At 43.8% G+C, this 23,753-nt stretch overlaps 1 protein-coding gene across 1 annotated transcript in view; it reads left to right on the forward strand.

Moving 5' to 3' along the window:
• KCND2 (potassium voltage-gated channel subfamily D member 2) overlaps positions 1 to 23,753 on the forward strand; it is a 532,200-nt gene that overhangs the window by 480,836 nt on the left and 27,611 nt on the right. The window contains exon 4 of the mRNA XM_040411532.1: positions 3,208 to 3,303. Within this exon, the coding sequence (XP_040267466.1) occupies positions 3,208 to 3,303 (96 nt within the window). The remainder of the gene's footprint in view (positions 1 to 3,207; positions 3,304 to 23,753) is intronic.

Consider the following 23,753-nt stretch of genomic DNA (forward strand, 5'->3'; position numbering starts at 1 on the left):
ACCTTTTCACATTTCCTATCCTTAAAGGTTTTCTTTGGGTGTAAAAAAATAAATAAAATTAAAATTAAAAATCTAGCCCAAAATATTTGTCAAACTAAAATAGAAATGCTCGCCTGTTAAAGGGCCTGTGTCCACTTTTCTATTTATCCTCTATCCACAGGGGATAACTAAGTGATCCGTGGGGGTCTGGACGCTGGAGCCCCCACTGATCCCCCTTCATGACTGAGTGGCAGCTCGAGCATATGCCCTGCCTCTCCATCCATTCTCTATAGGGGTTGCAGGAGATGGCAGAGTACAGCGCTGGCTATTTCCAATGGTCCCAAAGAGAATAAATGGAGAAGCTGGGCGTATGTGTGGCCTGCCACATCATCAAAAGGGGGAACAGGACCCGTCCTGGGATCAGTGGGGGTCGCTGAATCAGACCCCACTAATCATATAGTTATGCCCTATGGTGTGGAGAGGATAACTTGAAAACCTGGACAACCCCTTTAACTACTTCACCACTCCACCAGTATCTCTTTACATGTAACATGTAAATACGGAATATCATCACTACAGCCATGTAAACCATATGTGTCAGTACTGGAGAATGTGACGCACTGTGCAGAATTTTTCGGGGATAAGTCCAACCCCCTTTGCAGGTCACAACCTTTAACAAAGCCCAAGCAAAGGTTCTAGAGGAGCAACGTGAGCAAAGGGCACAAACGGAGGGTCATAACTAAAGCAGAGGCATTAGGGTCACCTGAGGCAGGGTAATAGTGGGGATCCTGGAGCAGGGGTAACTGGAGAAGAGGCAATATTAGGCTAGTTTCACACTAGCGGCAAGGAACTCCGGCAGGCTGTTCCGGCTGGTGAACAGCCTGTCGGATCCGTGCTGCCGCTAGTGCACGCGCGCCCCCGGACTACCGCTCTGGCCCCATTGACTATAATGGGGGCAGGCCGGAGTTCCGGCATCAGCATGGAAAATATGCCAAGAGGAGGCCAGAATAAAACTACGACATGCACTAGCGGCAGCACGGATCCGACAGGCTGTTCACCCACCGGGAAAAGCCTGCCGGACTTCCTTGCCGCTAGTGTGAAAGTACCCTTAGCGGTGCATTTAGAGTGGGGGCATCTGGAGCTTGAGCATTTATGTCACCTGAAGCAGGGTAATAGTGGTGATCCTGGAGAAGAGGTATTAGGGGGGCAACTGGAAAAGATGCATTATTAGGGGTGCATTTAGAGTGGGGGCATTGGGGGGCATCTGGAGCTGGGGCACTTATGAGGGTGCACCTAAAGCAGAGGCATTGTGGGGACCTAGGGCAGAGTCCCCCCAATGCCACTCTGAACTCTGCAGAGAGCAGCACACATTCATAGATCTGTGTCTGCTATAAACAAATCCCCTATTTCCCCCTTACAGTCTCCTACAGCTCACTACTGTCACAAACCTGAGAAATCAGCCCAGCACCGCAGAGGAGTCCTTCTCTCCAGCAGCCACAGTTTCCTGACAGCAGGGAGGGCAGGAGGAGGCAGACACCTTCTCTTCTCCTTCACAGCCAGCAGCCCCAGTAGCCTCTAGAACAGGGATGCTCAACCTGTGGCCCTCCAGCTGTTGTAGAACTACAACTCCCAACATGCCCGGACAGCCTGCAGCTATCAGCCTACAGCAGGGCATGGTGGGAGTTGTAGTTTTACAACAGCTGGAGGGCCACAGGTTTAGCATCCCTGCTCTAGAAGATACTGCATGGCCTCCTGTACAACGTACACCAGTAGGAGTCTGCATCACTGTGCGATACTGCCACCTAGTGGTTACAATAATTATCTCTCCTGAGAAAAGAGAAATAATTACTCCTCCATCTTATCTCCGGGCGCAGGAGACTGAGCGCCTACCAAGGAATCCCCCGCCTCCCGGTGTGCCAGTCCGAGCCTGCTTACATGTGATATACGAAATGTAAGCAAGAACATACTCAAACAATCTAGGGGGTTTTGGTAGAGTGGGTATAAAGTATGTAAGTCCCATTCAGGTAAAATATCAAACAACAGCCAAAAATTAAGCTTCCTGAACATCAGTGGTCACATGTACATTATCCACTCATTTACAACAAAAAAATAAGGCACCCAGATAGAAATGTCTTATTACTGCAACGTTCGGCATGCTGTTATGTCTGAGACAGATCTGTTGTCTGACACACTGCCCCAACTGCTGGTGTGATCATCTGGGGAGCCATTGTATACAACAGTCGGTCACCTCTAGTAGTGATACAATGGACACTAATAGCTCAGCAATATGAGCAGGACATCCTGCGGCTACATATGTTGCCTCTCATGGCAGAGCTTCTAGCTGACATTTTTCAGCAGGATAATTCTCACCCACATACAATAAGAGTTTCCCTTCCCAGGAAAATATCTGCAAAATTGCAACACTTCCTTGCTTTGCATGGTTGCCAGACTTATCGCAAGTCACCAGCTTGGAGCACCTACCTGTGCGTAGGATCTGTGGGCAAATGTGCAGCGGGATACCATGTGGAACCTGTATGCCTACGTGCCCAACCATATATCATCTAGTACCCAGGCTAGAGGCCACCCAACAGGGTGCTGGAGCTTCCTTTAATTTGCATAGTAGTCCCCAATAAACGTATCCTTTCTCTCTAATATTGTAATTAATTACATTTATCAGCCTTACATTCACACACATATAGAGATTCTAAAGGCCTATAATATACTCATTGAAAAAATAATATACTCAATAAAAAATAAAGCTGAAATGTGTTTTTTTTTTTTTTTTTTAGGCAGTACCCTTCATAGAACAGTTTATATGCATGAGGCCCAGTGTTACGCTAGACTTCTAGAAAGAAAAAAATAAAAGAAACATCAATGAGAGATCTTATTCAATAAGATCACTCATAAAATATTTATGGAGGCAAAATGTAAAAGAAGCAACGCTAAAAGGTCTTCGAAGATTTGTTACGTGCCATTCTGCTCCATGGATTCACATCAGACATCAAAGCTGTGCACAGATGTGAATTCAAGTGCCATAGAAATAAAGGATTGTTTTAATATAAGTCAAAATGAATACATGGGAAATGAAAAGTGTTTTCTTTAAATATATGGAAATGGTAATAAAGGATTTGTCTTTTGTTACAAAACTAACTATTAACATTAATATATGATTCACATTTATATTTGCCCAAATCATTAGTTAAGATATTGTATTCTTCTGGCTTACAGGATTCCAGTGAGGAGGAACACGCTCTCATTACCAAGACTGGATCTACATTCGCAACACAGCATCACCACTTGCTTCACTGTCTGGAAAAGACCACGGTAGGGAAATTGAAGCAATTTCCTTCTGCTGAAAGCAAAATACCAGCAGCCTTGTATTAGTTTCATAGCAGATGAGCTAGAATCTCATCAGAAAGTCTTTATAGTTCTGCTATGCCGTGATGGCTGCTGAATCCTCTTCTTTTAATATGACTACCATTATTTTTCAATCCAAAGAAGATATCCTTGTTGGCCTTCCTTTGTCATTCACTTTTATATTTTGACCGATTAGTTTTTATCATTCAGGTGCTTCCTTTTAAAACTTAGGGGGTCATTTATCAAACTGGTGTAAAGTAGAACTGTCTTAGTTGCCCATAGCCACCAATCAGATTTCACCTTTCATTTTCCAAAGGAGCTGTCAAAAATGAATAATGAAATCTGATTGGTTGCTATGGGCAACTAAGCCAGTTCTACTTTACACCAGCTTCGATATGGGTCAGATTTACTATTAGGCCCCTTTTCACACGAGCGAGTATTCCGCGCGGATGCGATGCGTGAGGTGAACGCCTTGCACCCGCACTGAATACCGACCCATTAATTTCTATGGGGCTGTGCACATGAGCGGTGATTTTCACGCATCACTTATGCGCTGCGTGAAAATCGCAGCATGCTCTATATTCTGCGTTTTTCACGCAACACAGGCCCCATAGAAGTGAATGGGGTTGCGTGAAAATCGCAAGCATCCGCAAGCAAGTGTGGATGCGGTGCGATTTTCACGCACGGTTGCTAGGAGACGATTGGGATGGAGACCCGATCATTATTATTTTCCCTTATAACATGGTTATAAGGGAAAATAATATCATTCTGAATACAGAATGCATAGTAAAACAGCGCTGGAGGGGTTAAAAAATAAATAAATATATTTTAACTCACCTTAGTCCACTTGATCGCGTAGCCCGGCATCTCCTTCTGTCTCCTTTGTTGAATAGGACCTGTGGTGAGCATTAAATACAGGAACAGGACCTTTGATGACGTCACTCCGGTCATCACATGGTACGTCACATGATCTTTTACCATGGTGATGGATCATGTGATGACCGGAGTGACGTCATCAAAGGTCCTGCTCCTGTATTTAATGCTCACCATAGGTCCTATTCAACAAAGGAGACAGAAGGAGATGCCGGCATCGCGATCAAGTGGACTAAGGTGAGTTTAATTATTTTTATTTATTTTTTAACCCCTCCAGCGCTAGTTTACTATGCATTCTGTATTCAGAATTCTATTATTTTCCCTTATAACCATGTTATAAGGGGAAATAATACAATCTACAGAACACCTACCAAGCCCGAACTTCTGTGAAGAAGTTCGGGTTTGGGTACCAAACATGCGCGATTTTTCTCACGCGAGTGCAAAATGCATTACAATGTTTTGCACTCGCGCGGAAAAATCGCGGGTGTTCCCGTAACGCACCCGCACATTTTCCCGCAACGCCCGTGTGAAAGAGGCCTTATGGTTACGACACAATTCTGGCATTAACTGCACCGTCATTTTGGTACCAATTAATTTAGACAAATTTATTATTGATTTATTATTACAATTGTATTCTTGTTTTATCATTAATGGTATACGTTTGAACACCGTTTTATAGCCACATACTGAATGAAGCCACATAAAAACGTAAGACTGTGGGGAATAGACATCTAGTGGGCGGCTTCACTAAGGTCATAACTAGACTCCAAATAGAAATAGCTATGAAGAACCATACAACAGTACATTTTTGTGAAAGATGGAGGTCGGCCACCTTGCATGCTGGCCTAATACTTCTTCGGTGGACATATCCCTGTTGGTCACACACGTAGTTCTTTCTTGCAAGGCTCTTTCCGCCAGCTGTGACAACTGAAAAAGAGACCAACAATACGAAGTGTGCAGCAAATGCTAGAAATTACATTTGCTTCATATATAAAGCATACCGTTTTGTACAATAAATTCCTACTGCTGTTTTTAGAAAAGGAAGTATGGGAAAATGGCACCAGATAATGGAAGCTAATCTCACTAACCTTACTCTCCACCCAGAGATGCCCCCCTGACATCAGGTATCTGTACACCTCCCTCCACCATACTGCCAAAGAAACCTTCCTGATACAATATGGTGCCCTGCAGTGACTTTGTAGATACATTGCTTTATTCTTCTTCCACTGATTGTGAGTTTTAGCTTGTATTTTTTGTGAATTCTCCTCCACACTTCTCCCAGATTTCCCGCCTTATTCATTGTGTGTCCAGACCCTTTCTTGATTGTTTGCATTCTAGGCAGTATTTTCTTCATATCAGGCTTGCTAAGCAACTCTCAGGAATGCTGCCAGGTTCTGATATTGCATTACTGTAACAATGAAAGTTGTCTACAAGACGGCAGAACTTGATTTCAGCTACAGCAATGCTTTTTGCCAAGACCTAATCAATGGCTGATATCCAGAGGACTTGAGAACAGCAGAATTATTTAACAACTGGATGGTTGCAAAAAAATAAATTACATATATATATATATATATATATATATATATATATACAGTACAGACCAAAAGTTTGGACACACCTTCTCATTCAAAGAGTTTTCTTTATTTTCATGACTATGAAAATTGTAGATTCACACTGAAGGCATCAAAACTGTGAATTAACACATGTGGAATTATATACATAACAAACAAGTGTGAAACAACTGAAAATATGTCATATTCTAGGTTCTTCAAAGTAGCCACCTTTTGCTTTGATTACTGCTTTGCACACTCTTGGCATTCTCTTGATGAGCTTCAAGAGGTAGTCCCCTGAAATGGTTTTCACTTCACAGGTGTGCCCTGTCAGGTTTAATAAGTGGGATTTCTTGCCTTATAAATGGGGTTGGGACCATCAGTAGCGTTGAGGAGAAGTCAGGTGGATACACAGCTGATAGTCCTACTGAATAGACTGTTAGAATTTGTATTATGGCAAGAAAAAAGCAGCTAAGTAAAGAAAAACGAGTGGCCATCATTACTTTAAGAAATGAAGGTCAGTCAGTCAGCCGAAAAAATGGGAAAACTTTGAAAGTAAGGGTTATTTGACCATGAAGGAGAGTGATGGGGTGCTGCGCCAGATGACCTGGCCTCCACAGTCACCGGACCTGAACCCAATCGAGATGGTTTGGGGTGAGCTGGACCGCAGAGTGAAGGCAAAAGGGCCAACAAGTGCTAAGCATCTCTGGGAACTCCTTCAAGACTGTTGGAAGACCATTTCAGGGGACTACCTCTTGAAGCTCATCAAGAGAATGCCAAGAGTGTGCAAAGCAGTAATCAAAGCAAAAGGTGGCTACTTTGAAGAACCTAGAATATGACATATTTTCAGTTGTTTCACACTTGTTTGTTATGTATATAATTCCACATGTGTTAATTCATAGTTTTGATGCCTTCATAGTCATGAAAATAAAGAAAACTCTTTGAATGAGAAGGTGTGTCCAAACTTTTGGTCTGTACTGTATATATATATATATATATATATATATATATATAAAGCACGAATCAGACAGCAAATACAGACTAATAAACTCACTGATAGATGACAGCAAACTGGATGAGGGAGATGGAGGCTGGCAATGGAGTAGATGCAGGGCCGGATTAAGAGCATCATGGGCCTGGTGCTGAGGATTTTGCTGGGCCTTTTTATGGAACTGCACTCAGTGTCTTAATTACATATATATTTTATCAATACCATTAAAGTATTTTGTTCCTGCAACTACCCCTTCATTTGGCGTCTATCTTGGCAACATGGAGGGGGACCACGGGAGGGGGACCCTGAGGGTGGGGGCACCCTCAGGGCACTATAGTGTCAGGAAAACCGCTTTGTTTTCCTGACACTATAGTGATCATTTAACATGACTATGAAGATTACTGTTTTCTAGCTGCTGTGGACTGTGGACAACAGCAGCTAGAAACAGTAATTTTCATAGAGCTGTGTTATGATTTATGGACACAGCACTCAGCATGCTTAGCCAGTCAGATAGAAGGCTGGCTAAGCATGCTGAAAGCTGTGTCTAAATAACATAACACATTAAAGGGATTCTGTCACCAGGTTTCACCCCTGTCAGCTAAAAATATGCTGATGTTCAGGGCGTCTTCACGATTCCTAATGTGGGCTTATAAATGTCATCTGTGGGCTTATTTAGCTAAAAAACAGCTTTTACTAACCTGTCAGTCAAACAAATAGCCCAAGGGGATGTTAATAGATGCAAGGTGCCGGCCGCACCCGCCGCCGTTAGTGCCCAGCGCCGCCTTTCCAGACTTCTGCGCCGCCTCCTAATCCTCTGTGCCGCCTCTCGCTCTCCCTCCCCCTCCTCCTGCTGTAAGATCTCGCGCATGCAGGGGTTGAGCGAAGTGCCGGCATATGTGCACTTCGCTGTAAGAAGCCAAATGGAGAAGTCCGCACGGGCGCATCAGGCAGAGCCCTGTGCGCAAGCGCGAGATCTTACAGCAGAAGGAGGGGGAAGGGAGGGAGAGCTAGAGGCGGCACAGAGGATTAGGAGGCGGTGCAGAAGTCCGGAAAGGCGGCGCTGGGCACCTTATTTGTTTGACTGACAGGTTAGTAATAGCTGTTTTTTAGCTAAATAAGCCCACAGATGACATTTATAAGCCCACATTAGGAATCGTGAAGACGCCCTGAACATCAGCATATGTTTAGCTGACAGGGGTGAAACCTGGTGACAGAATCCCTTTAAAGAAATTACTGTTTCTAGCTGCTGTGGACTGGCAGCTAGAAACAGTAATTTCTTTAATGTGTTAGGCCCCTTTCACACGAGCGAGTATTCCGCGCGGATGCGATGTGGGAGGTGAACGCATTGCACCCGCACTGAATACTGACCCATTCATTTCTATGGGGCTGTGCACACGAGCGGTGATTTTCACGCATCACTTTTGCGTTGCGTGAAAATCGCAGCATGCTCCTCTTTGTGCGTTTTTCACGTAACGCAGGCCCCATAGAAATGAATGGGGTTGCGTGAAAATCGCAAGCATCCGCAAGCAAGTGCGGATGCGGTGCGATTTTCACGCACGGTTGCTAGGAGACGATCGGGATGGAGACCCGAACCTTATTATTTTCCCTTATAACATGGTTATAAGGGAAAATAATAGCATTCTGAATACAGAATGCATAGTAAAACAGGGCTGGAGGGGTTAAAAAAAATAAAAAATCATTTAACTCACCTTAATCCACTTGCTCGCGATGCCCGTCATCTCCGTCTGACTCTTTTACTGTCTAGGACCTGTGGAGAGCATTAACTATAGTTTAAGGACCTGGGATGACGTCACTCCGGTCATCACATGGTACGTCACATGATCTTTTACCATGGTGATTCACCATGGTAAAAGATCATGTGACGTACCATGTGATGACCAGAGTGACGTCATCCCAGGTCCTTAAACTATAGTTAATGCTCTCCACAGGTCCTAGACAGTAAAAGAGTCAGACGGAGATGACGGGCATCGCGAGCAAGTGGATTAAGGTGAGTTAAATGATTTTTTATTTTTTTTAACCCCTCCAGCCCTGTTTTACTATGCATTCTGTATTCAGAATGCTATTATTTTCCCTTATAACCATGTTATAAGGGAAAATAATACTATTTACAGAACACCGATCCCAAGCCCGAACTTCTGTGAAGAAGTTCGGGTTTGGGTACCAAACACGCGCGATTTTTCTCACGCGAGTGCAAAACGCATTACAATGTTTTGCACTCGCGCGGAAAAATCGCGGGTGTTCCCGCAACGCACCCGGACATTTTTCCGCAATGCCTGTGTGAAAGAGGCCTTATGTTTTTTAGACTGAGCTCTCAGCATGCTTAGCCAGTCAGTAATTTTCATAGTGCTGTTATGATTTATGGACACAGCTCTCAGCATGCTTAGCCAGCCTTCTATCTGGCTGTGCTTCTTGAGAGTCACAGTCCACAGGCTCAGAAACTCTCAAGATGCAAAGCCAGATAGAAGGCTGGCTAAGCATGCTGAGAGCTGTGTCCATAAATCATAACAGCACTATGATTGCCCTCCCTTCCAACTGGATGAGTTTATCTGATACCTGCTCCAGAAGCTCCTGCTCGCGGGCTGGTGTGGCTGAGCGCTGTGGGCCGTGTGCTGGTCCAAACTGCTGAGCAGGTTGTACACAGCGCAGCGTATAGGAGGGATAACCGCGAGCGCACTGAGGTCATATCCGGCGGGCCGGCATTACAGGAACCGCACCAGCTGCTCTGACGTCCTGCCGCCGGATATCCTGTGACGTATATCCGGTGGCAGGACGTCAGAGCAGCTGGTGCTGTTCCTGTAATGCCGGGGCCCGCCGGATATGACCTCAGTAGTGATGGGAAGTTTGGATCTTTCAGATGAATCGGATCTTCGGTTCACTTGCTGAGTCACTGACTGCTGAGCTTACTCGCAAGTGAACTGAAGACTCTAGGTGCCGTTGCGCATGCGCAGATGCTATCCATTCGATTCACTTGCTGCTGCTGACTCAGTCGGCTCTTCAGCTCTCTAATGAGTGAGTCAGGATCAGGAAGAGTGATTGATTATAGTGATAGTGAAGGGAAGCTGAGGCTGACGCCGGACAGGAGGACTCAGGACAGGAGTCAGGAGCTGTCACTGTGGTGTGCATTGTTGTCTGTTGTGCATTGTTACCCACAGTGACAACAGTCTGACACTGACAGTAGTACAACGAACCAAGTGAAGTGAAATGTGAATGCACGCACAGGGAAAACTATGTGCTGAATTACAGTCACTGGCTGATAATAAAATAGTCCCCACAGTCCCCACTTAACGGAATCCATAAAGGAGATGTGAACCCACCCTTAGTTATATAGCTACTGAATGAGATGCCTTTAACATATATATCTCCTGAGAAGCCAATTTGATCCTAAAGGGTTAATTCAACCTGTAATCTAAACTCTGTGTCATCTGTCACTTCTCTTATCTCTCTGCTCCTGTCCCTTAATCTTATCACTGCTGCAACAAAAGCGAGAGCCTCAGTGTAATCTGTTCTAGACTCTGACAGACTCAGTGTAACCTGTTCTAGACTCTGACAGCCTCAGTGTAACCTGTTCTAGACTCTGACAGCCTCAGTGTAACCTGTTCTAGACTCTGACAGCCTCAGTGTAATGTAAACTGTTCTAGCCTCTGACTCCCGGCCCTTTTAACTCAATGAATCGAATGAGTCTCTAACTAATCGGATCTTTAGATTCTTTTAACCTGTGACTCATTCGATTCATTTCTATTCTTAGACTCCCTGTACTACTCAGACGACTCAGAGCTGCTAGTGCTTGCCTTGCCTCAGCTCTGATTGGTTGGTGGGCGGGGAGGGGAGGGGCTGGCAGAAGCAGCTTCCACCCTAGGATCATATTACGCTCCTCCCGAGTCCCTCCCTCAGGCTCCTCCCTGCTGCCAGCGTGAGGTGAGCGTCTCTGCATTGTCTGTGTGCTATGTGACGCTGCGCTGTGTACAACAGAGGACTTTTAGCGCTGGCCGCTCCCGACGGCCTTTTGGCTGGCGGATGGGCCTATTTTATGGTAGGGGCCTGGAGCTGCAGCTCCATCAGCCCCTACATTAATCCGGCCCTGAGTAGATGGAAGACAGCAATGGCATCATACAGGTGAAGAGTGAAGAATGTAGGTACGGTAAGAGGAATAAAACCTAGCAGAAACTAACTTTGAACTGCTAAGTCCAACTGGACGGCAAGAAAATCACAAAACTCACAGCAAACAAAAAGCCTGTGACAAACATAACTACAATACAGACGGCAATAAGACCCCAGGATGCACTGAAACAAAGCCAGTGGGCTGAGAATTAAGAATCTGGAAACAACTGCATATAGCATTCACTATACCCGTAAGGCTCCATTCACACGTCCGCAATTCTGTTCCGCATTTTGTGGAACTGAATTGCGGACCCATTCATTTCTATGGGGCCACACTATGTGCTGCCCGGATCCGGAAAAGCGGATCCGCACTTCCGGGTCTGCAATTCCGTTTCCGAAAAAAATAGAACACGTCCTATTCTTGAATGAAGGAAGGAATCGGCACTCCTTTGTACTGCAATTATATCAGGTTTATTCGCCACTCATAGAAGAGGTGACGCGTGTTTCGGCACATGCAAGTGCCTTTATCAAAACAATGTGAGCAGCAGGATGTGGAGCCAGCTCCTATCTGTAGAACAGGAGCCACATAGTGAACAGAGAGCAGCTACGCATACGTGGCCACTCTCTGTTCACCGCTAGTTCAGTAAATAGCCAAGTGCTGGCCGAGGTATTTCCGTCAGTCCCATGGCAGTAAATAAAGAGGTGGCCATGCATGCGAATGTGCTCATAATGTTATGAGACTTCTGAGAATAGTTGAGCATGCTCTCTTGGCTATTTTCAGAACTCCCATAGCAATAAATGGAGAGCACACCATACATGGATAGGTAATCAATAGCAGATGGAGGGAGTTTCGACTCCCTGCACTCGCTGTTTTAAAGGGTTGTGGCAATCCTGCGAGCACTGCGTCCTCTTCATATTTACTTGCCTTGTAGTGGCAGTGCAGTGTACTTACAACTGCTCATCTCGTTCAAGTGAATGGGACAAGCAGTTGTACAATTATCTTTGAAGAGGATGCAACAAGTCTGCGACCCCTTCATACAACTGATCGTGGGGGTGCCAGGAGTCAGACCCTTGCTGATCTGATATTGATGACCTATCCTGAGGATAGGCCATCAATATTATGTCGCTGCACAATTTTTTACATTTATTTTGAATATATATTTTCAACACGATATCCAATTACCAAGAGATTGAGCATAAAAAAGAAGTTGCAATGCAATAACCCAGTAGTCTCCAGCTGTTGGAAATGGCGGCTCACACCATAAGGCTCTCATGGGCATGCTGGAGAGAATACTGCTATAACGTTTACATCCCAAAGCCTGCATCTTTGTCACAGCCAAGACGTTTTTATCTCCTACATTATTCAGTTGCCATAATTAAAGGGGTTGTTCAGCCAGTAAGACTGACGACCTATGTTTAGGATAGGACATCAATATCTGATCGGCAGGGGTCTGACTCCCAGCACCCTCACCGATCCGCTGTTTGAAGAGTAGGCGGCGCTCTTGCAAGCATGACTTCGTCTTCAAGATCACACCACACATCATCTCAAAATTCTCAGTGGCTAAGAGTAATTACAAGTGCTTGTTCCATTTCCTGAATGAGACAAGCACTTCTAATTACACGGCGACGCCGATGCAGGCGAGGCCAAGAGCAGTGCAATTTTAAAGAGGAAGCAGTGCTCGTGCCAGAAGTCGGACCTCCAACAAACAGATATTGATGATTCCATATATGGCATCATCATGACAACTCCGATCCATATGCCCTACTCATTCATATAGATGTAATAGAGGGTGGGAGATTGCTCTATGACCCACAGTAAAAAGCATTAACATGAAGACCCTCTTGCTCTGGCGGAATGAAGATGTACCTGAAGAGCCACCATATAACACTACATTTCCCATGTAGTAGCAGCTGCAGGGAAGATGTCGTGCTAGCCACAGTAGTTGTTTTTGCTAGGGATCGCAGAAGCCGTACTTATTACATAATACATATTAACTCTCTAAGTAACTGGCCAAATTTTGCTTTTGCATTTTCATTCCCCACACTCCCATCCACCTTCTAAGACTGATAACTTTCCACTCACACAGCCTTATGAGGGCTTATTTTTTGTGGGACAATTTACGTTTCCTAATGGCACCATTTAAATCACTGTATCTTGTATTGCAAAATAGCGGAAAAATATATATTTGTGTGGAGAAATAAAAAATTACATTTCCGGTTTTGTTTATATGTTAAAAATGACTTGACGAGCTTATTCTGTCGGTCAGTATGATTACGGCGATATCAAGTTTATATACTGTAGTTTTTTTTTTTAAACTGCTTTTAAAGAAATAAAAACCTTTCAAAAATAAAATAATTTCCTTACATCGCCACATTCAGAACTTTTTACTTTTTTCTCTACAGAGATGAGCTCTGTATTTTATTAGTACCATTTTTGGTAACCTACTTTTCATTCAATTTCTTGGGAGGGGCAAAGTGACCAAAAATTGGCAAATCTATAATTTTTTGGGGGGACATGGCGATATCAATTATGTTTATTTTTTATTGTTACATGATTTTATATAGGTGTTCTGTGGATATGACTGCTTTCTCTTTATACTTTGTATATGTATGGTCTGCTCAATAAGGAAACCTGAATAACCACTTTTTGTGTGTTGAACATTGATTATTGAAGGGAGTAGGACGTACACGTAAGTATAATCTCCTTGGTTTTAGGAATCTGAAGATATACAGTATGTCTGATAGTATCTGTATAACTGGGATAGATGATAGGATTTCTTTTCCTATATCTTTTCTTCAGGTAAATATAATTGTGCTGTATGGCTTCTGTCTCATGCATATCTGTCTCTGTCATCCAAATAATCTCCATTTCCCTTATTTTTCTATTATCATGTTGCATGTAGGGGTTTTCTCATATTGTGGATGAGTCCATCTTACCACTAAGTTCTTCATCCAAAATCCAGGTACCATTTCAATCTTTCTTCTGATTGTGGAAGATTAGTAGCCACCTTCTTATGTAATTCAACTGTAGTATCAAAGGGAATCTGTCACCAGCAACCTCCCTATAAAACTGTTTGTATAGACACATATCTGTGGTTCCCCTGATGAAAATATTGTTTTTCTTTTGTTGATCCAAGACTGTGTTCCTGAGTAGTGTTGAGCAAACTTCTGTTTTAAGTTCGGCGTCTAAAGTTCGGCTTCCGGTTAGCGGAGAATCCCGATATGGATTCCGAATTCCGTTGTGGTCCGTGGTAGCGGAATCAATAATCGGCCATTATTGATTCCGCTACCACGGACCACAACGGAATTCGGAATCCATATCGGGATTCTCCGCTAACCGGAAGCCGAACTTTAGACGCCGAACTTAAAACAGAAGTTCGCTCAACATTATTCCTGAGTTCTGATATTTTTCTTAATATGCACATTAGACCTTTGGTGCAATGTGGGCATCACCTTTGTTCTTGTTGCCCACCAAGCTCTACTTATTTCTGTGGCCAACCCTTCCCTTCCAGCTTTGATTGACAGGGTCAGGCAGTGGCAAAGGAGTGAGGGAGGGGATGACCCCAGAAAGGAGTCAAGCTTGGGTGCGACAAGAACAAAGGTGATGCCCTTATTGCACCAAAGGCCTAATTTGCATATTTAGAAAACATCTCAGAACTCGGGAACAGAGCCTTGGATCAACAAAAGGAAAACTGCGTTTTAATCAGGTGAACCAAAGCTATGTGTCTATGCAAACAGTTTTATAGGGAGGTTGCTGGTGACTGAACTCCTTTAGGCCTCCTGCACACAACCGTTTTTTTCCCCGTTTACTGGCCGTTTTTTGCATTCCGTATACGGAACCATTCATTTCAATGGTTCCGCCCAAAAAACGGAATGTACTCCGTATGCATTCCGTTTCCGTATTTCCGTTCCGTTTAAAGATAGAACATGTCCTATTATTGCCCGCAAATCACGTTCCGTGGCTCCATTCAAGTCAATGGGTCCACAAGAAAAAAGGAACACATACGGAAATGCATCCGTATGTCTTCCGTTTCCGTTCTGTTTTTTGCGGACCCATCTATTGAAAATGTTATGCCCAGACCAATTTTATCTATGTAATTACTGTATACTGTATATGCCATACGGAAAAACGGAACAGAAACGGAAACACAACGGAAACAAAAAACGGAACAACGGATCTGTGAAAAACTGACCGCAAAACACTGAAAAAGCCATACGGTCGTGTGCAGGAGGCCTTAATGTATTATTCTGTTTCTTCAGTGAGCTGTGTCATATATAACTGAATGAATCGGAAGGTGCCCTACATCTGAAAAAATCAGATATTTGTTTCTTTGTGAATGTTGTCCCATTGTGTGCAAACACTAAAATCTGTCCCAGATTGTAAAATGAATGAGCTCATGCTATTAACAGATATAACCTTACATTCTGAAAATTCTATATCTTCAAATCCATCATCAATAAACATCCACAAACACTTTTACTGGACATCTTAAGCTGGCCATACACAAGGTAAAAGTTGGCCAAATCTGCCGAATTCGGTGACATCAACCAATAGAATAGAGTGGTCAAGCATGTTTGATTTCATGATAATCAATTTTATGTTCATTTCATAGAAATAAACACGTATTCTCAGCCGAGCTGAATGTGAATGTTTATGGCAAAGCCAAGAGAAAGTGTCCGACCGTGATCTTGTGTATGGCCAGCTATAATCCACCAAGAACGGATCAGTAATAAGCTTTTACTATAACGGTAGATCCTATGATTACAGATGTCTTTACACAGCCATGTTATCAGAACTAAAACAGATATTTTTCAAATATCTGAGTATATCAATGTGAGTGAGAAATATCACAGAATTCCTAAAAGAATTTTTGAAAATACAAAATGACTTATTTATTAGAATTGATGCAGGCGGCTGTAATTTTTTCTAGTGCAGGGAGATTGGATTGATGTTGGAAAGTGATAGACTACTTTTTGCCTCACAGGTTTTCATAAATAATGCCTGCTATATTATGCCCATAATGTAATAATGTCTACGCAATTTTAACAAAACTGGCTAGCATCAAGTCATTCACTGCATCTAGAAATCAGAATGGTGTAATAAGAATGTTGTGTAAGTGTTTTCTAAGCCCTTATTTTGTCTTCCTGTGTGACCCGCTCCTTTACTTTCCTTGTTCATGTGTCAGGAGCTAAATATTGTTGGCGCACACTGCTCACTAAACAATTCAGCCGTAAAATTACAAATCAAATAAAACTTCTATGATAAAAGCCTGTTCTACTAAACTTTCATGTGCCAATTTCTTGTGGAAAAAAAGTTCACAGTTGACCATTGATGGTGGTTATCCTATTGTGCTTTCTAAAAACTCAAAGATGGGCTGAACATCCCCTAAATGCATAGGGGAGGAGCGTGACAGCCCTTTGCCTGCTGCTTAGCTTCAAGGAAAACTAACCTACAGGCAATCCCATGTCCTGGATACAGGTAGAAGGTAGAAAATAGCCAACACAGTGTTCAATATGAATCTGTGCCACAACCTTACATATCCCATTTTGGAGGGACTTGGATGACTAGCAAACAGAGCTTGAACCTGCCATGTTGAACATAGTGTCTGAGCTGCATGTTATGGGCAGAATGTTATAGAGCAGGAGGAGCTGAGCAGATTGATATGTAGTTTTATGGGAAAAGTTTCAGTATAACTTGTATTTTATTCATTTTAATTCCTCGAAGTCAAGGAGGTGATCCTATCAGTTAGTGTTCATCGAATCAAAGCCAAACTAATTGACTTTGATCCGAATTTCAGGAAAAAATTTGATCCGAATTTCCTCGTGCTCTGTGGTAGCGAATACATTTTTCCTGAAATGGCGGCAAAAAAAAACATTTGCTTGCAGAGAGGCCGTCGCTGCCATCTTGATTGAAGACACTGTGCAAAATCTCGTACAGGGTGACCTGTAGCGTCACCACGTCACCGTGCTGGCTGGTTGTCTTCAATCAAGATGGCCACGACAGCCTCTCTGCAAGCAAATGGATAAGGTGAGTATGTATATATTTTTTAACCCCTGAAAGGCATTAATTTTTATTTCAGATGCCGCGATCAGCGATGAATGCGGCATCTGAAGGGTTCAATTACATGGGGCGGCACTATCGCCGTTCTCGTCATTGCGCCCACTACATTGAAAGGACTGCACTTGGTGACAAAGTAATTTGTCACAAATCAAATGTATTTGTGAATTTTTTTCTAACTTCGCTCATCACTGCAGCCTTCCCCCTATGACTGAGCATACAGAGATAGCCTCCTTGACTGCCCAGAACAAGCAGGAATTAAAAGAGTAAAATAAGTTTTACTGAATCTTTTTCCTACTGTAAGGGATCATCTCTTTTTGGGGGATCACACTCACAGATATCTTCGCTCTAAATAAACACATAAACGTATCCCTGACTCACCTAGAGAGCCCTGTTCACACATGGAACACAAATGCTGCTTTCCTCAGCCATACAGTCCAGCAACCTCCAGGCTGTGACACATCAACACCTTTAGGGGGATTGTGGCCCAGTAGTCCTCCCGACTCTGGCCTCCTGATCCTTGTTTTACAGGCGTCACTGCGTCACCCAAAGTTCAGGCTATCGCCTAGCCTCGTGGCTCCTCAGCCAACCCGGCTGAGACCACTCACACAGAGCCTCTGCTCCAGGATCACACACACTTCCCCCAGACTGACATAGTGGGAGGTGCTTTATGCCGGCCTGATTACAGCAGGCCTCACCTGCGATCACCTCAGGTAGAAGGGAATACCCGTGTCGGAAGGGTGTGGATTGGCAGATCCCACTGCCAAGCTTACCCGCCAATCCAATTAAAATCCAGCCCAGAACTGTCTCAGCAAACATATATTTTGCTGAGACCACTGCCACTCTCTGGATTTTAGTTGTCTCACCCATCTGAGGTACCTGAGAGGGCCATACACGCCTTCCACCATTGGCAGCAGAGGGCCCCTGTGCAAAGAATGTGCCTGGGCCCCCCAACCACACATATAGAAATAAACATAGGCCATAGGTAAAGATTAATACAATGAGGTGTGGCAGCAGAAGGGACCCCAATTTGTCATCTTTCCCTAATCCTACAAGGAGAGGAAGGCGTGATCAGTCGCATCAAAGATAGGGGAAACCCTTCAGATACTGTGGTGCGTATTAATGTCCTCTTAATGCTCCTACATAGTAATTTTTGCCCCTTTGTGCCAGCACACAGTAGTAATATCCACATTGTGCCCCCTCCACAGTAGCTATGGAGATATATGTACCCTCTCGCAGTAGTTATGCCAGATATCTGCCCCCTCACAGTAATTTTACCCAGATATGTGCCCCTCACAGTAGTTATGCCCAGATACATGCCCACCACAGTAGTTATGCCAGATTATTTGCCCATCACAGTAGTTATGCTAGATTATGTGTCCTTCACAGTAGAGTTATGCCAGATATGTGCCCCCTCACAGTAGTTATGCCAGATTATGGGCCCCCTCAAAGTAATTGTGACAGATTATGTGCCCCCTCACAGTATTTATGCCCAGATATGTGCCAACTTCACAGTAGTTATGCCAGATATGTGCCCCCCTCACAGTAGTTATGCCAGATTATGTGCCCCCTAACAGTAGTTATGGCCAGATATGTGCCCCTCTCACAGTAGTTATGCCAGATTATTTGCCCCCTAACAGTAGTTATGGCCAAATAGGTCCCCCTCACAGTAGTTATGGCCAGATATATGCCCCCTCACAGTAGTTATGGCCAGATATGTGCCCCCTCACAGTAGTTATGGCCAGATATGTGCCTCCTTTACAGTAGCTATGCCCAGATATTGTCCTTCCTTCACAGTAGTTATGTCCAGATATGTGCCCCCCTCACAGTAGTTATGTCCAGATATGTTCCCCCCTCACAGTACTTATGTCCAGATATGTGCCTCCTCACAGTAGTTATGCTAGATTATGTGCCCCTTCACAGTAGCTATGCCCAGATATTGTCCCCCCTTCACAGTAGTTATGTCCAGAAATGTGCCCCCTCACAGTAGTTATGTCCAGATATGTGCCTCCTCACAGTAGTTATGCCAGATTGTGCCCCTTCACAGTAGCTTTGCCCAGATATTATCCCCCCTCACAGTAGTTATGTCCAGAAATGTGCCCCTCACAGTAGTTATGTCCAGATATGTGCCTCCTTTACAGTAGCTATGCCCAGATATTGTCCCCCCTTCACAGTAGTTATGGCCAGATATTGTCCCCCCTTCACAGTAGTTATGGCCAGATATGCGCTCCATCACATTAGCTATGGCCAGATATGTGCCCCTCACAGTAGTTATTGCCAGACATATGCCTCCTCACACAGACCTATTGAAATGAACAGGTCAGGATTCAGTCTGGATGATATGCATTTACACTGGCGCTGGATGTGCTGAAGTTATGGAGAGGCCGGCTCCTCTTCATAACATCAGCAGAACCACTTCCAGTTTAGGGGTTATTAAGACCAGTGTCTAAAACACCGGTCTTAATAAATGACCCCCTGCATGTCTGGGCAACACTTTTAACCCATTTACACGACAAGGACCATATGTATTTTATGATCTGCAAATTACGGATGACGCCCATGTGCCATCTGCATTTTTTTGCAGACCTATTACCTAGCCTGCATGTTGCGGACCAGTATAGGACATGTCACATTTTCTATCCTTTGCGGAACAGACATAAGGATGCAGAAAGTAAATTACTTCTATGTGCTTTCCGTATCCGTATGTCCGTTCTGTACAAGATGGAAAATGTGACATGTCCTATATTTCTCTACAAAATGCGGACTGCAGACCCATTTAAGTTAATGGGTTTGCAAAAATATACAGATCGCATATGGACGGCATACATATCTTGCAGATCTGCGGACCGCAAAATACATTGTAAATGTAGCCTCATCGTATGTGGGTAAGGGACAGTCACAGGAGGGCCAGAGGGGGACAGGTGGGATGGATGGGGTAAAAAAAAATAACAACATACCAAGCCAAGTTCAGTGTCTGGCAGAGACAGTGGTCACTGGGGCAGCCTCCGGTCCTCACTCACTTCCTCCTAAGTTGCTGCAGCCCTCTAAGCACCAGAAGCGCTAGGAGAGGACCCCATGTGGGCGGGGCTACAACCAGGGCACGGAGCTACTGGCATTACCAGACGGGAGGCGGAGCTACACACAGTGAAGTGGCTCAGCACAGGCCTGGCTGGCTGACGCTACCCACTACACAGCAGGACTGAGCTGTATGGAGGATGGGGGGGCGATCGCAGATGCAGCTCAGGATGTGCTGCCCTGGCCCAGCTCCTCAGAGCTGCGGACGCAGTACGTCCTGAGACTGAAGTCAGATAGTAAGGTGGGCCCCTTCTACATGCTGGATGGTGTGATGATGAATGGTGAAGCGTGCGGCTCTCTGCTTCACCATTACAATCAGCTGTCTGTGCGTCCTGTAGATGCATAGACAGCTTAATTGGAGGGCCCCCTCCCACGCTGGGCCCCTGTGCAGCTGAACCGGCTGCACAGGCGGTATGTCCGCCCTTCCTTCCACCACTGTTCACATTACCACACTACATATATATCAATCTGCTCAGCTCCTCCTGCTCTATAACATGCTGCCTGCAGATTACACTGCATTTTCATGGTGACGGGTTCCCTTTAAAATAAAGTTAATGTAATGAAATCAAAATTTGTTAAAATGTAATTTACCCTAAGGATCAGTGAATCAGAATCATTTAGTCAAGGATAGCAAATACTATGTACATGTATAAGGAAAGTAAACATGGTTTAGGAAAACCTTACCTATGACATTCTTATTATAAAAGAGTGTGCTTATTAAAGTGCCACTGCCATCAGACAAAGTGGCACTTTAAATGCAGGCATCTATAACATGCCTATAGCCATTACAGACTGCAGTCGCAGAGGTAACCGGAAACTAAGGTATGCTGTTCGCCATATTCACAGTCCATGTGGAAGAGACTAGTGGAAGGCACAGTCAACTGGAGGAGAACCACTGACGAACGAGGCTCCTCCGTTGAAGTGATCCCCACAGTTTCCATTTAATCAGAACTATAAAAGCAGCAAACAGCACAGGACTGTACATCTTGTACTCTGCCTCAGCTCTCATTAGTGGTCATAGTCATCTGATAAATGCTTGCTTCTAAAATCCCACTGTCCTAGGACAGTGGTGCTTTAAATTAAGATTTGTAATTTTTTATCCTTACAGTGTTTCCAACAGTAAAACTACAAATGAAAATGTTGGCCCCATTGTTCTACACACGTCCTTTTGAATGTAGGATAGCTAGTTACAATTTTTTTTCATTTAAATACAATTGCCTTGTGTAGTCTCCATTTTTCTTAAATGCCATAATTATTGTGTTGCAGCTGTTTAATAACTGTACTTGTGCTCAAGCTGACATGTTTGGCACAGCTCTTGCATTGCTTGAATTGGTCTTTAAGCTACCTATAATTGTAGCTATTTAGAAAATAAGTGTGTAAAAGCCCATACACGCAAAACAACATGCGATTTCTACAAACTCTAATTGAAGACTGCTATAGTCACCATAGACTGTGAGGACGAGACCCTGGCATTCTTTCTGTACAACTATAATTGACTTGTGAATAACATGACCATACACATTAGTTGGTTTGCAAGTGGTAAGGGATGGGGGCATTCACAGCTTTGTCATAGACATACCTCACCCGAATTCAGATAAACATGATAAATATGACCTTACACAACTTTATATTACCAGGATGATGATCTCCGCATCTGTAGGAACATGTCCAAGATGACACTTTCGTAAGTCAAGGTTCTCCCCTCTCCCGGCTGTGTCAAAGGAAAGAATTACTGATACTGATCACCAATGATGATGTCATCAGGGGTTATTCAGGGGCTGGAGGATCCACTGTAGATTACCAAAGCATAAGATGATATGACAAGGGTGGTCACATAATAGTGGTGATGAAATTACAAGGCAATAATGTCATAATGGCCAATGTCAGGGATATTGGCTGCCACAATTAAAGGGGACAGAATAATGTCAACATTTAATGCAAGATGCAGGATTTATTTATCTCAAAGGTACAGTTGTTGCAACTTGTAGCAAGAGTGACCTAAACCAGTGACATGGGTTGTCCCACTCTAAGGCTTCATAAAGTTGATGACACTGTGGGCTTGAAATTAGGTGTGAGAACATAACTGACTTGATGTCACTGCTGATAATGTCATCCAAGAGGGTTGTCAGTGATTGGGTGGTGGGTCTCTTAAACACCAGTAAATGTGACATCACAATGATAATGACATAGTATGCCATTGACATTAATTATCATGTTCCCTTTAGGGACTTTCAGTGGGTGATGAAGTCACATGTGATTGTGTCACAAGTGGGGTAATGGTAAATGTTGATATCACAAATAGTGGCAAACAATGGTTGATGAAACCACGGGCGTGGTATGACACAAGTTCACTGCTTACTGGTTTTATCTCAGTGATGATATCCTCCGGGGGACTTCTTAGAGTCATCAGTGGATATGACATCACAGGGTTGCAGCATCATAGTCTCAGAATGTCACAATTATAATGGGTATTGTCGTTGACATTGTCAGACCTGTCCCCTTTAAGACCCCAACAGTTGGAAACATCAAAAGTGCTCATGTCACAGGTATGATAATGGCATGCTGTGATTCCAGCCCTGTAAATACCTCCTAACTGCTGGGCAGTGTGGCAACGGTACATGAGAGCAGACCTGTTGTTCCCCCTGACCCTTTCATTGCCAGGGATTTTGGACATTGCTTATTTCCAGTAGCCAGGAAAATTTTCACACTTTAGACATATACTGTAAAAATAAAGTCTAAACTGTAAAAATATCCTAACCAAACCCTGTACCCATATATGTTAACAATAGACATCTGGTAGAATCATAGCATAGACATTTATACACAGAAGCATTATCAGGCAATTTTGCATCAGTGTAAAGTTTAAAAAACACCCAAGCAGAACATTAGATGAACAACCCCAACTAAAAATAAAGTTCAAAATGAGTGGATGTCATGCACCACATATGTCTGAATGCACATAGCTTAATAAAAGCACTAAAACAGATTAAATCAAAATTCTGATTTTAAGCTGGAATTGAAAAGAAAAATGGAACAATTTCTAAAATACACTGCTCAAAAAAATAAAGGGAACACAAAAATAACACATCCTAGATCTGAATTAATTAAATATTCTTCTAAAATACTTTGTTCTTTACATAGTTGAATGTGCTGACAACAAAATCACACAAAAATAAAAAAAATGGAAATCAAATTTTTTAACCCATGGAGGTCTGGATTTGGAGTCACACTCAAAATTAAAGTGGAAAAACACACTACAGGCTGATCCAACTTTGATGTAATGTCCTTAAAACAAGTCAAAATGAGGCTCAGTAGTGTGTGTGGCCTCCACGTGCCTGTATGACCTCCCTACAACGCCTGTGCATGCTCCTGATGAGGTGGCGGACGGTCTCCTGAGGGATCTCCTCCCAGACCTGGACTAAAGCATCTGCCAACTCCTGGACAGTCTGTGGTGCAACGTGACGTTGGTGGATAGAGTGAGACATGATGTCCCAGATGTGCTCAATTGGATTCAGGTCTGGGGAACGGGCGGGCCAGTCCATAGCATCAATGCCTTCATCTTGCAGGAACTGCTGACACACTCCAGCCACATGAGGTCTAGCATTGTCTTGCATTAGGAGGAACCCAGGGCCAACCGCACCAGCATATGGTCTCACAAGGGGTCTGAGGATCTCATCTCGGTACCTAATGGCAGTCAGGCTACCTCTGGCGAGCACATGGAGGGCTGTGCGGCCCTCCAAAGAAATGC

The sequence above is a fragment of the Bufo bufo genome, chromosome 1 (assembly GCF_905171765.1).
Source record: "Bufo bufo chromosome 1, aBufBuf1.1, whole genome shotgun sequence".
In the NCBI taxonomy this organism is placed as follows: domain Eukaryota; kingdom Metazoa; phylum Chordata; class Amphibia; order Anura; family Bufonidae; genus Bufo; species Bufo bufo.